The 13,084-nt window shown below is 51.3% G+C and overlaps 1 protein-coding gene across 1 annotated transcript; it reads right to left on the minus strand.

The window, feature by feature from the left end:
- Positions 1-2,877: 2,877 nt before the first annotated feature.
- Positions 2,878-5,687, minus strand: LOC137809145 (uncharacterized). The gene is made up of 2 exons (XM_068610282.1): positions 5,464-5,687; positions 2,878-4,726 (listed from the first exon to the last, which is right to left on the minus strand). Exons 1-2 carry the CDS (start codon positions 5,685-5,687, stop codon positions 2,878-2,880), a joined length of 2,073 nt encoding a protein of 690 aa, XP_068466383.1.
- Positions 5,688-13,084: the final 7,397 nt, after the last annotated feature.

A 13,084-nucleotide genomic window follows, 5' to 3' on the forward strand; every position in this document is an offset into this window, starting at 1 on the left:
AGGTTTAGGCGCCGGTTTTGAGTAAGTTTAGGAGGGAATTTTGAATTCTCTTAGCTTTGATTTTCAGCACCTTAGGCTATAAATAGAGGTGCTCTCCTTGTATTTTTCAGATTTGAATTCATCTAAAGAAACTATACTCAAAATTGGAGTGAGCATTTGGAGAGCTTTTGAGCCTTCTACTCTAGTCTTATCTTGAAGGACCATGGTTTCCTCAAGTGGCGGCTTGCACACTCATCTAGGAGCATCCATACTTCTAGTGGCGTGATCATCCAACCATTCTTCCATCTTCATGAGCATTCTCTTCTCCTTCCTTTCTAATTTTTCAATTGTTCATGTTGCCTTGTGTTCATTTTGATTTCTGTAACGCCGCTTCATTTTTTCACTCTTTCGTCTACATTCGCTTCTGTTAACATACTGTGCGCGTTTCCTCCGTTATGTTTCTTGGCGACGCCCCTTTCCTGGCGACGCGCACTCTTGGCGACGCGTATGTTTGGCGACGCCTGTCGCCACTTCGAGTCTTTGTCTTTTATCTATTTACCCCTTGGTCTTGCACTTTGAGTGGGAAGAAGATAAAAAACTGAGGCAAGGTTTTTCTTGAACTTCTTTTTCTTTTTATTTGGGTGACCTCGTTAAAAAACCCCCGAGAGAGAAAAAGAGTGTCCCCTACAATAAGATTGTTACATGGCTGCTCACTTACATAATTCAACTAAAATAAAACTTCAAATTGGCCGCATTCCAGCTGCGCGGAATGGGACCCCCTTCAAAAGTCTCTAAGTTGTACGAACCGTTCCCCTTAGCTTCGGTAATTCTGAAGGGTCCGGTCCACTTAAGAGACAATTTATTTTCTAGCTCATACGAGTGAGCCTTTCTCATAACTAAGTCGCCAACCTGAAATTGTCGTGGCTTCACCTTAGAGTTATATTGTCGCTCTACTCTTCTCTTTACTGCTTCGGCCTTTATTCTTGCTTCCTCCCTGGCTTCGTCCAGTAGGTCCAGATTCACCCGCCTTTCTTCGTTGGATTCTTCAGCCACGAAATTTTGGAAACGTGGCGAGCTTTCGTGAATCTCAACCGGGATCATCGCATCTGACCCATATACTAAGCTGAAAGGCGTCTCCATGGTGGAAGATTGGGGCGTGGTGTGGTATGCCCATACGATCCTTGGCACTTCCTCCGCCCACGCTCCTTTAGCCTTTTCTAGCCTTCTCTTTAGTCCCCTCAGCAAAACTCTATTCGCTGACTCTACCTGCCCGTTAGTCTGGGGGTGTTCGACTGATGCGAACACTTGCTTGATGCCTACCTCTGCGCACAGGTTTCTCAACTGTTGGCTGGCGAACTGGGTTCCATTGTCGGGTACTAGCCGCCTAGGTACGCCAAAGCGACACACAATGTTCTTCCAAACAGAGTGTTGCACCTTGTGCGCAGTAATCTGGGCCACGGGCTCCGCCTCTATCGACTTGGTGAAGTATTAAATGGCAACGATCAAATACTTCATCTTCCTTATCGCCAATGGGAATGGACCTAGGATGTCAATCCCCCACGTATGAAAAGGCCAGGGGCTGTATATGGATCTCAGCTCCTCTGGCGGCGCCTTGTGCCAATCGGCGTGTTTCTGACACTGTTTGCAACGCTGGGCGTGCCGCACGCAATCCTCTTTTACTGTTGGCCAGTAGAAACCTGCACGCACCACCTTAGAGGCTAAGGACCTTCCCCCCACGTGACTTCCACAAATGCCTTCGTGGACCTCCGCCATTATTCTGGTGCACTCGTCGCCGCTTACGCACGTTGGGATAGGGTGGGTGAACCCGTGCCTGAACAATACTCCATCCACTAGGGTGTATCTTGCGGCATTCCTCTTAACCTTCTTGCCCTCCTCTGGCTCTGCTGGGAGGACCCCATCTGCCAGATACCGTCTGTATGGCGTCATCCAGGTGTCTCCTTCGGCTAAAGCACATATCTTTGCATGCCTTCCTCCCTCGGGCGTGTCCGCATATGTGCTAATATGGGGCGTTTTCACCGTATCTTGAGTCAAGGAACGATGAATCCTTGGCTTCCCTCTCGCAGTACTAATATGGAGGACATTCACCCTGTTGTCCTCCACGAATTTTCTCGGAGCTTTGAGAGTCTCTTGGATTACTGTCCTCTGCCTGCCCCCGTTGCCTGAGCTGGCCAGCTTGGCCAGCAGGTCAGCTCTGGCATTTTGTTCTTGTGGGACATGTATTAGCTCAAGAGCGCTAAATGCTCCCTTCAGCAGTTGGACGTACCTTAAATACGCCGCCATCTGTGGGTCTTTTGCTTGGAACTCACCCGATACTTGTCCCGTAATCAGCTAGGAATCACTTTTCACCAAGAGGTTCTGCGCGTCCATCTCCTTAGCCAGGAGCATCCCTGCAATAAGAGCTTCGTATTCAGCCTGATTATTACTTGCCTTAAATGCGAAACGCAGAGCTTGCTCAATCAGCACACCATTGGGTCCCTCCAAGACTATCCCCGCAGCACTTCCTTGCTGGTTGGAAGAGCCGTCGACCGAGAGCAGCCACTGCGAGCCTACCTCCACCTCTTGTTCGCCTCCGGGCGAGAGTTCTGCCACAAAATCTGCATATACCTGCCCTTTGATGGATCCTCTGGGCTCATACTGGATGTCAAACTCTGACAACTCCACCGCCAAGTGCACCATCCTTCCCGCTACGTCAGGTTTATGCAATACCTTTTGTATAGGGAGGTTCGTCATCACCACCACTGTAAAGCTGTGGAAGTAATGGCGGAGCCTCCTGGCCGAAAATACCACGGCCAACGCTGCCTTCTCCAGCGCCTGGTATCTCGTCTCCGGGCCTTGTAAAGCCTTGCTGACGAAATATATGGGCTTTTGAATTTGGTACTACTCCTGGACCAGCACAAAACTGATTGCTCGCTCTGTTACCGCGAAGTATAGCCGGAGGGGCACACCTGTTACTGGTTTGCAAAGGACTGGTGGCGTCGCCAAATATTCTTTCAACTTGATGAAAGCCGCTTCGCATTCGTCAGTCCATGCAAAGCGACTATTTCTTTTGAGGCACTGGAAATAGGGGTGCCCCTTTTGTCCTCCCGCAGAAACGAACCTTGATAAAGCTGCCATTCGCCCCGTTAACTGCTGCACTTCCTTTACTGATGTCGGGCTCCGCATGGCAACAATTGCTGGGCATTTATCAGGGTTCGCCTCTATTCCCCACTCCGTGAGCATGAATCCTAGGAATTTACCGGCTTCCACCCCGAAGACACACTTCTCGGGGTTCAGCTTGAGGTGGTATTTCGATATGGTGACGAACAACTCCTCTAGTTCTGTCACGTGCTGCGTCCTTCCCTGCGATGCCACTACCATATCATCCACGTAGGCGTACACATTCCTCCCTAACATGGGTGCTAGGACCTTGTCCATCAGCCTTTGGTAGGTGGCGCCTGCGTTTTTTAGCCCAAAGGGAATTACCTTGAAACAGTAACTGCAAGTTTCTGTCATGAACGCAGTTTTACTCTCGTCTCTTGGGTGCATTTTGATCTGGTTGTATCCCGAGAATGCATCCAAAAAGCTAAGAACTTTGCAACTGGAGGCACTGTCCACGAGTGCATCGATGCTGGGTAGAGGGTACGAGTCTTTCGGGCACGCTTTGTTCAAGTCTGTGAAGTCTACGCACATCCTCCACTTCCCATTCACCTTTTTCACCAGGACGACATTGGCCAACCACTCAGGATATTGGATTTCCCTGATGTGACCAACACTCAGCAGCTTTTGTGTCTTTTCCCTTATCACAAGTTGTCTCTCTTCATTAAACTTTCTCCTTCTTTGTCGCACGGGGCGGACCGTGGCATCCATGCTAAGGTGATGGCATAGAAAGTCAGGGTCGATGCCTTGTATATCTGAGGCGGACCATGCGAAAGCATCTAAATGGCGTGAAATCACCTCTGCCACCTCCTCCTGCTCTTCCTGGCTCAACAAACGTCCCAGCTTAAACGTTTTGCCGCCTATCTGCCTCTCCACCACGTTAGCCGCCGACTGATCCCTGCTATCTTCCTTAATGGGCACCGCCCGGTAGCGCTTTCCAGGCGTCGACTCTTCTACGGGCGATGTGTCATCAGGCCCCTCCTCCATGTGCGTGTCTGCCTCGGGCGTCGCCCCAACGAGTGTGGCCTGGCCAAGCGTTGACTCCGTGGGCGTCGCCTCAATCAAGGGTTCTATCTCCATCATTGCGTTCGCACTTGGCGGACGCTCGAACACCATAAACACGCCTCTCTTCGTTTTCAGGCTATTCTCATAACATTTCCGTGCTTCCTCCTGATCCGACTTGATGACAATCACCTTGCCGCTAAGATCCGACGGCTTCATCTTCCTATGGCGCGTGGAGGCTACTGCGTTCATCCTATTCAACGCCGGTCTGCCCAAATTGTAGGCGGAATTGGCGTTTACGACCAAGTACCGGATGCTTTCGGTACGCGAGGCCTCTCCATCTGTGAACGTTGTCCTCAATTCCAAGTAGCCTCGAACTTCCACCTGGTTGTCAGCAAACCCATATAAGCACCCTCTGTAGGGCCTGAAAAGGTCGGGAGACAACCGCAACTTGTTGAATGTCGACCAGAACATGACATCTGCAGAGCTTCCTTGGTCGACAAGAACCCTGTGCACCTTTCTGCCCGCCGTGACAACTGAAATGACCACGGGGTCATTGTCGTGCGGCACAACATCCTGCAGATCCGCCCTCGTGAACACGAGGTTTGACTCTCACAGATCACCTGAGATTCTTTCTTCAATTGAGTTGACCCCCCTCGCGTATTTTTTTCGTTGGGAGGCGGTGGGTCATCCGCCGGAAAAGCCACTAGCAATGGTATGGATTTCGCCGAGGACAGCATCTCGTGCGCTTGCTCTTCCGCTGGTGCTGGCAGGGCCGCGGTCGTGGCGGGCTCTGCGACATAATCCTTCAGAAACCCACTTCTCACCAACTCATCTAGCTGGTAACCCAGCGACAGGCAGTTATCGATGTGATGACCGAAAGCTTCGTGGAACTCGCACCAAGAGTCTTTGCGAGGCCCTAACACCTTGTCAGTCTTCGCCGGTCGCCTCAACCTTTCAGCTATATTGGGCACAGCAATCAGATCCTTCAATTCCACCACAAAGTTGTACCTTGCCGGCCTTGCCCTTTCCCTGGCCGGGCAATCCCCTCCTGCTGGACCCCTGGGCTGGGGTTTTCTGGTCTCAATGGGGCGTCCCCCCACTGGCTTCTTTCTCCCCGTCGTGGTCTCGTTGACCCTGACGGGTTGCACCCGCGTCTGCGCTCTCGGGCGTGAGGGTACGACGCTGGTGCGCTTCTCACACACCTATCCCTCGGAGGCGATATTCTCCACTGCCCGACGCCGTATTTCAGCGAAGGTCCTAGGGCGATTGCGAATAATGGATTCGCAAAAAGGGCCGGGACATATGCCTTTTCTGAATGCATACACGATTATAGGCTCCTCTGAAGTACCAACTTTTACTACTTGGGCCCCGAAACGGTTGATGTATTCCTTCAAGGTCTCCCCTTGATACTGTTTTACATCAAACAGGTCGTAGGAAACTGGCGGTGTAGCCCTGTTCGCCAAGTACTGCTCTCTAAAGAGCTGCGACAACTTCTGAAAGGAGGTGATATGGCTGTTTGGAAGGCTGATGAACCAATCCATTGCCATCCCCGTCAAGGTGCTCATAAAGAGCTTGCATCTCGCGGAATCGTAGCCGCCTACCAACACTATCTGCATGTGGAATGCAGTGAGATGCGCCTCGGGGTCCTTTATCCCGGTGAAGATCACCTTGGGTCCCAAAAACGTGTTGGCGATTACTGCATCCAGGATCTCCTGCGAGAAGGGTGTGGAAAACTCCCTTGGTGGGGTGAGATGCTCGGTCTCATCTTGTTCACGTTGCCCCGGCGCAACTCTTCATTCACGCGATGGAGCTCTTTGTTTCTCGCGCGCGAGTCTGCGAGATCCGCCTGCATGCGTTCTTGTTCCACCCTTGATTCCGCCATCTCATCCTGCAGCCCCCGCATCATTTCCATGACCTGCTGCATGGACATTTCCTCACTCGCAGCGCGTGCGGTACCTTGTCTAGCGGTGGGCCTCATTCGTCACTGTTTCCTCAAACTTCTGCCAACGTTATGGTGGCTTCGATAGATCTTCTGAAGCTTGCGATGGGACTGATGTTTTAAATCGGCCCCACGGTGGGCGCCAAATGTTCCGGTCGGTTGACCTGGGACGTCTTTGTGCGCAACCTCACCCGTCAGCAGGGACACCTTCCTACTGGCTACCAGTGGATTCCTGCAAAAAAAGGACAAAGGGCGCCCTAGCGGCCGTTTGCACTCCGACGCTCAAGTCAGCTAGCAAGAAACACCAAAAACTCTACACCTCCGTATCGGAGCACCGTGAATGACACTCTGAAGGTGGTCAAAAGAAACTGTGTATAGTGTATATTTTCTCATTCTGGCAAACAATCCTTCTCTAGTCCCCTGTGCGTAGCCTGCGGGCTCGAGCAAACAACTAGAGTGTGTTCTGGGAAAATCTGCCAAAAGTTCGAACCACGTTTCCAACATTCCAGGTTCTATTTAAACTACTCTAGCATTCAAAGCGTCTTAAAGCGCATTTAATTATGAAACGTTCAGCGCCTTTAAGACGTTTAAACCGCTTGGAGCATTTAAAGTACCTTAAACGCTCGAAACGTAAACTTTATTAAATAGCTTTAATTACCTTGTACCTGACAAATTGACGTTTCTGTTTTGACTTGGCTGCTATTACACGTGGAGGGCCTCACAGCGCCGTGACCCCACTTGGGGGTATTTCCTCGTGTGAGTCCTCCTACCTGGGAGTGCATCTGCGCAAGGGGTGACTTTTTGGGTGCCAACTCATGCCCCCAAAAATCTAGTCCTCACTTTGAGAGCGTATCTACCTTCCTCTCGTACCCTGCACCTGCCTACCCCTGGGCGTGACCCTTCTCATGAGCCGTAACTATCCCAAGGGCTTCTCTGGGGCGACACAGGAACTTCACGAGTCAGATTGCTCTCCACTGGCGCTATTACTATGGCCTTGAAGCCACCTTTCTCTTCTCTTTAATGCTTCCCCGGGTTATCGGGGTTTGAGGCCTTCCCACGGCGTCACTCCCTCCACGGTCTTTCCTAGCCATTGGTATCGGGGAGCAACACTATGGTTGCCTTGCTTTTGTGACATTTTACCTTGGCGACGCCCTACCTCGGCGACGCCTGCTCTAGGCGACGTCTTATCTTGGCGACACTTCCTCTTGGCGACGCCCCGCCATGGCGACGCCTAGCCATGGCGACGCTTGCACTTGGCGTCGCCTCACCTAGGCGACGCCTTATGTTGACTTTGACCCCGACGTTGGCCTTGACCTTGACTTGTCAACGCCCAGGTACGAGACGGTATAGTAAAACTAAATTGACTTTGTTAGATGACGGGATTTAGAATTCGTGGACGAATTCTCTCCAACTCGAGGAGTATGATGAGAATCAAATAAAGGAGGCTTTTATTAATGGAGGAAGAGCACATCCACCCTCACATTTGAAGTTCTTCCTTCTAGTCTTCTCAAAATTAAAAGAAGACATAAAATAAAGAAGAGGCCCAAGCCCAAAGCCCAAGCCCAAGCCCAAGAATGCCAAAGCCCAAAGAGCCCAAGTCCATCCCATGAGGGGCAAGGTCAAGCTTTGAAATACTCTTGTATAGTTTTAGGAGGTGTGGTTATTAAATAAAGGAGTGTGAAAATGTAAAATAAAGTCACATTGTCCATGTGACTTAGGAGAGTGGTGTAGGTGTAGTTTTTAGGAGGTGTCGTAGTAAAAAAAGGTCAAACCTCCCATGTGACTTGTTTTTGGTGGGAATTTCAAATGAGTTTTATTTGAAATTTCCCACCTATTTTTCAGCACCTCTAGGCTATAAATAAAGGTGCTTAGCTTGTACAATTCAGAGTTGAATTTAGACTAAAGAAACTATACTCAAATTTTGAGAGAGCATTGGAGAGCTTTGTGCCTTCTTCACTAGGCTTGCACACTTATCTTGGACTCTCCATCCTCCTAGTGGCGTGATCATCCAACCAGTCTTCCATCTTCATGAGCTTTCTCTTCTCCCTCCTTCCTTCTCTTTTGATATTCATGTCTTAAGCTTGTGTTCTTGTATTTTGGTTCGGCATTTTCATTTTCCAGCTGCTGTTCTTCTTCTATTTTGATTTTCGTTCGGTGCTTTTACATTTCCAGCACTTCTTTTCAGTTTTCTTGCCTTTTAGTTCGTTTTGATCGGTTCATTTCAGTTCTATGTCAATTCTATTCGGTGCAATTGCTTTTCCTCTCATTTTAATCGGTTCATTTTGACAATAATTGGAACTTCCATATGACTTTGTGTTTTGGCACTAGTTTTGGTGAGTTCTTGTTCATAGAACCTTGATCCAATTCTATGATAAAGTGCCTATCTCATAACCAACTCAAGATGATTCCTAGGAATGTCAAGAATCATTCTAATTGTGCTAGTGGAATCACATCACAGTACACAATATACAGTTCTTTACCACCTTAGAGTGCCTTTCACGGTGTTTCGATACGAAGGTGCAGAGTTTTGGTGTTTCTTGCCAGCTGACTTGAGCGTCGAAGTGCAAACGGCCGCTAGGGCGCCCCTTTGTACACTTCTTTGCAGGTATTCGCAGATTACCAGGAAAGGGTGTTCGTAGCAGACGGGCAAGGTCGCACGGAAAGACATACCCAGGTCAACCGGCAGGAACAGAAGCTTTCATGGACTTGCTAGTTTTTATAGGCAGTTTGTGAAAGACTTTAGTACAATTGCCGCACCATTAAATGCCATAGTAAAGAAGGATGTGGTTTTTAAGTGGGGACAAGAGCAAGAAAACGCTTTTGAAACTTTGAAGGAAAAATTGACTAAAGCTCCCATTTTAGCCCTTCCTAACTTTGCTAAGACATTTGAAGTAGAACGTGATGCCTCTAATATAGGCATTGGGGTTGTTCTCCTTCAAGAAGGACACCCCATAGCTTATTTTAGTGAGAAACTCAAAGGGAGTTGTTCCCGTATGCCAATACAGTCCCACATCGTTCAGGAATCGAGGCCAAGGGCAGTTTATATACTCCCTCCTCCCTTCACCCTTCGAGGCGCCTTTTAAGGACAAAACCGTGACGGAGCACCGACCTCCAAAGCGGACAATACCTCGAATGCGGTGATTGACCCTAGCGATGCTGTCCAACGACTTGAGGTCGGAACATTGGCGCCCACCGTGGGGCTGAAGAGGCTCCTTCGCCCCTCAGCTAGGGGGACAAACTCCCCTTAGACCTCGACTGGGGGCTTGTTCCCGTATGCCAATACAGTCCCACATCGTTCAGGAATCGAGGCCAAGGGCAGTTTATATACTCCCTCCTCCCTTCACCCTTCGAGGCGCCTTTTCAGGACAAAACCGTGACGGAGCACCGACCTCCAAAGCGGACAATACCTCGAATGCGGTGATTGACCCTAGCGATGCTGTCCAACGACTTGAGGTCGGAACATTTGGCGACGCCTCCCGTATCAGGGCGTTGACTAAGTCAAGGTCAAAGTCAACAACAGGAAAGTCAAAGTCAGCTCGAGGTGTCGCCCAGATGTAGAGACGCCAAGAGGAAGCGTCGCCAAGGCAGGACAAGACGTCGCTAAGGCAAGGCGTCGCCTAAGCGAAGGCGTCGCCTAGGTGAAGGCGTCGCCTAGGTGAAGGCGTCGCCTAGGTGAAGGCGTCGCCTAGGTGAAGGCGTCGCCTAGGTGAAGGCGTCGCCCTGGTGAGGGCGTTGCCAGATTAAACAGTGTAAAAGCAAGGCAATCACGGTGTGGTTCCCCGATACCCATGGGTAGGAAAGACCATGGAGGGAGCGACGTCGTGGGAAAGCCTCAGGTCCCGATATCTCGGGAAAGTGATAAAGAGAAGGGAAAGGTGGCTCCAAGGCCATAGTAATAGTACCAGTGAAGGGCAGCCTGACTCGCGAAGTACCCCTGCCGCCCCAGAGACGCCTTCGGGACAGATACGACCCAAGAGGAAGGTCACGCCCAGGATAACCGGGTGCAGGGTGTGAGAGGAAGGCAGATACGCTCTCAGAGTAAGTGGCTAGATACTTGGGGGCATGAGTTGGCACCCAAAAAGCCACCCCTAGCGCAGTAGCACTCCCAAGCAGGAGGACCCACACGTAGAAACGTCCCCAGATGGGCAGAAACGCCCCCGGATGGGGTCAAAGCGTCGTGAGGCCCTCCACGTGTAGGACAGCAATGCCGGAATAGAAACACCCTCTAGTCAGGTGCCAGGTAATTAAAGATATTCAATACAGTTTCCCTTTTTGGCATTCAGGTACTATTATGGCTCCCAAGCGCTTCAACGTCTTAAATGCGCTACGTTTCATAATTAAGCGCTTTAATGAGCGCGTTACGTTTGAGTTTAAAAGCGCTTTAAGGCGCTTTAAATGCTGGGGGCAGTTTAAATAGCGCTGGGAATGTCGGAAAAAGGGTTGGAACCTTTGGCAAATTGAGGTGAAACTCTCTGGTTGCTTGCCCGTGCTTTAGGATTACGTACAAGCGACTGGAGAATATTTTTGCCTGAAGGAGACAACACACACACATATACACAGTTCCTTTACCACCCTTCAGAGTGCCACACGCGGTGCTCAGATACGTGGGTGGACAGTTTTTTGGTGTTTCTTGCTGGCTGACTTGAGCGTCGGAGTGCAAACGGCCGCTAGGGCGCCTCTTTGTCCTCTTTTTTGCAGGAAATTTGCAGGCATTCAGTGGGAAGGAGTCCTTAGCTGACGATTGAGGCCACGCACGAAGACGTCCCGGTCAACTGGACGGAACATTTGGCGCCCACCGCGGGGCCGATATAAAACATCAGTCCCATCACAAGTTCGAGAAAATCTACCAGGTTACAGTAGTGCTGAAGTAGGCTGGAGTGACAATGGCCCCCAGCAGACGAAGATCAGCGCGCGCATCCCCAGCAGACCTATCCATGCAGCAGGTCCTGGAAATAATGAGGGGGCTGCAGCAGGACATGGCGGATTCGAAGATGGAGCAGGAGCGCATGCAGGCAGATCTTGACGCCTCGCATGAGCGCAACGAAGAGCTCCACCGTGCGAATGAGGAGTTGCGCCAGGGCCTGAGAAACGATAGGGGGCGGCCTGGGCATGACGAGATGGAGAACCACTCCCCACCAAGGGAGTTTTCCACTCTGTTCTCGCAGGAGATCCTAGACGCAGCAATCCCGAACACGTTCGCGGGACCCAAGGTAATCTTCACTGGGATGGAGGACCCAGAGACGCACCTCGCGGCATTCCACACGCAGATGGTCCTGATAGGCGGTTCTGATGCCGCCAAGTGCAAGCTCTTCATGAGCACCCTGACCGGGATGGCTATGGACTGGTTCATTAGCCTCCCCGAGGGCCATATCACATCTTTCCGCCAGTTGTCGCGGTTATTCAGAGAACAGTATTTGGCCAACAAGGCCCCGCCGCCGGTCTCCTACGACCTGTTTGACGTGAAGCAGTATCAGGGGGAGACCCTGAAGGAGTATATCAATCGCTTCGGGGCCCAGGTCGTGAAGGTTGGTACAACAGAGGAGCCTATGATCGTGTACGCATTTGTGAAAGGCGTATGCCCAGGCCCCTTTGGAGAATCTATTATCCGCAATCGCCCTAGGACTTTCGCAGAATTACGGCGTAGGGCGGTGGAGTATATCGCTTCGGAAGGGGAGGTATGTGTGAAGCGCACCAGTACCGTGCCCTCACGCCCGAGGGGACCGGCGCGAGCTCAACCCGTCAGAGTCAATGAGACCACGACGGGGAGAAAGAAGCCAGAGGCGAGACGCCCCTACGAGGCCAGAAAGCCCCAGCCTCGGGGCCCCGCAGGAGGCGAACGCCCCACCAGAGAAAGAGCAAGACTGGCGAGGTACAACTTCGTAGTTGAGTTGAAGGATTTGATCGCCGTGCCCAACATAGCCGAGAGGCTGAGGTGACCGGCGAAGACCGACAAGGTGTTAGGGCCCCGTAAAGACTCTTGGTGCGAATTTCACGAGGCTTTCGGGCACCAAATTGATAATTGCCTGTCGTTGGGCTACCAGCTAGATGAGCTGGTGAGGACTGGGTTTTTGAAAGATTATGTCGCAGAGTCCACCACGACCGCCACCCTGCCGTCGCCGGCGGATGAGCCAGCACAAGAGATGCCTGTGCTTGGCGAGGTCCACACCATTGCTGGAGGTTTTTCCGGCGGAGGACCCACCGCCTCCCAGCGGAAGAAATACGCGAGGGGGGTGAATTCAATCGAAGAGAGGCTCTCGGGGGAGCCCTGGGAGTCAGATATTGTGTTCACAAGAAGGGATCTCCGAGATGTGGTGCCCCATGACAACGATCCCGTTGTTATCTCGGTCGTCACGGCTGGAAGGAAGGTCCACCGAGTGCTTGTTGATCAAGGAAGCTCGGCAGACGTCATGTTTCTGTCGACTTTTAATAAGCTACGGCTGTCCCCCGATCTGCTGAGTCCCTATACGGGATGTTTGTATGGGTTCGGGGATAACCAGATAGAGGTCCGGGGGTACCTGGAGTTGAGGACTACGTTCACAGACGGAGAGGCCTCCCGAACAGAGAGCATTCGGTACCTCGTCGTGAACGCCAATTCTGCCTATAATATTTTGCTGGGCAGACCGGCGTTAAACCGTCTGAGTGCAATATCCTCCACCCGACACATGAAGATGAAGCTACCGGACCTCAGTGGCCGGGTGATAGTCATCAGATCAGACCAAGAGGAGGCAAGAAAATGCTACGAAAACAGCCTGAAGACGAAGAGAGGCGTTTTCATGGTATACGAACGTCCGCCGAGCGCGGACGCAACGATGATCGAGGCGACGCCCGCTGGGCAGACCCTCGAAGAGGCCATAGCAGAAAGGGCGATGCCCGAAACAGAAGGTCCCATCAGCTGTACAAGAAGCGCCACGTGGATGGCACAGGCAAAGCCTTGGGCTCTTCGCTGTTATCAGGCGTTGACCAAGGCAAGAATTAAAGTCAGTGTCGAAGTAAAGGTAACGCCCG

The sequence above is a fragment of the Phaseolus vulgaris genome, chromosome 2, assembly GCF_000499845.2.
Source record: "Phaseolus vulgaris cultivar G19833 chromosome 2, P. vulgaris v2.0, whole genome shotgun sequence".
Classification (NCBI taxonomy): domain Eukaryota; kingdom Viridiplantae; phylum Streptophyta; class Magnoliopsida; order Fabales; family Fabaceae; genus Phaseolus; species Phaseolus vulgaris.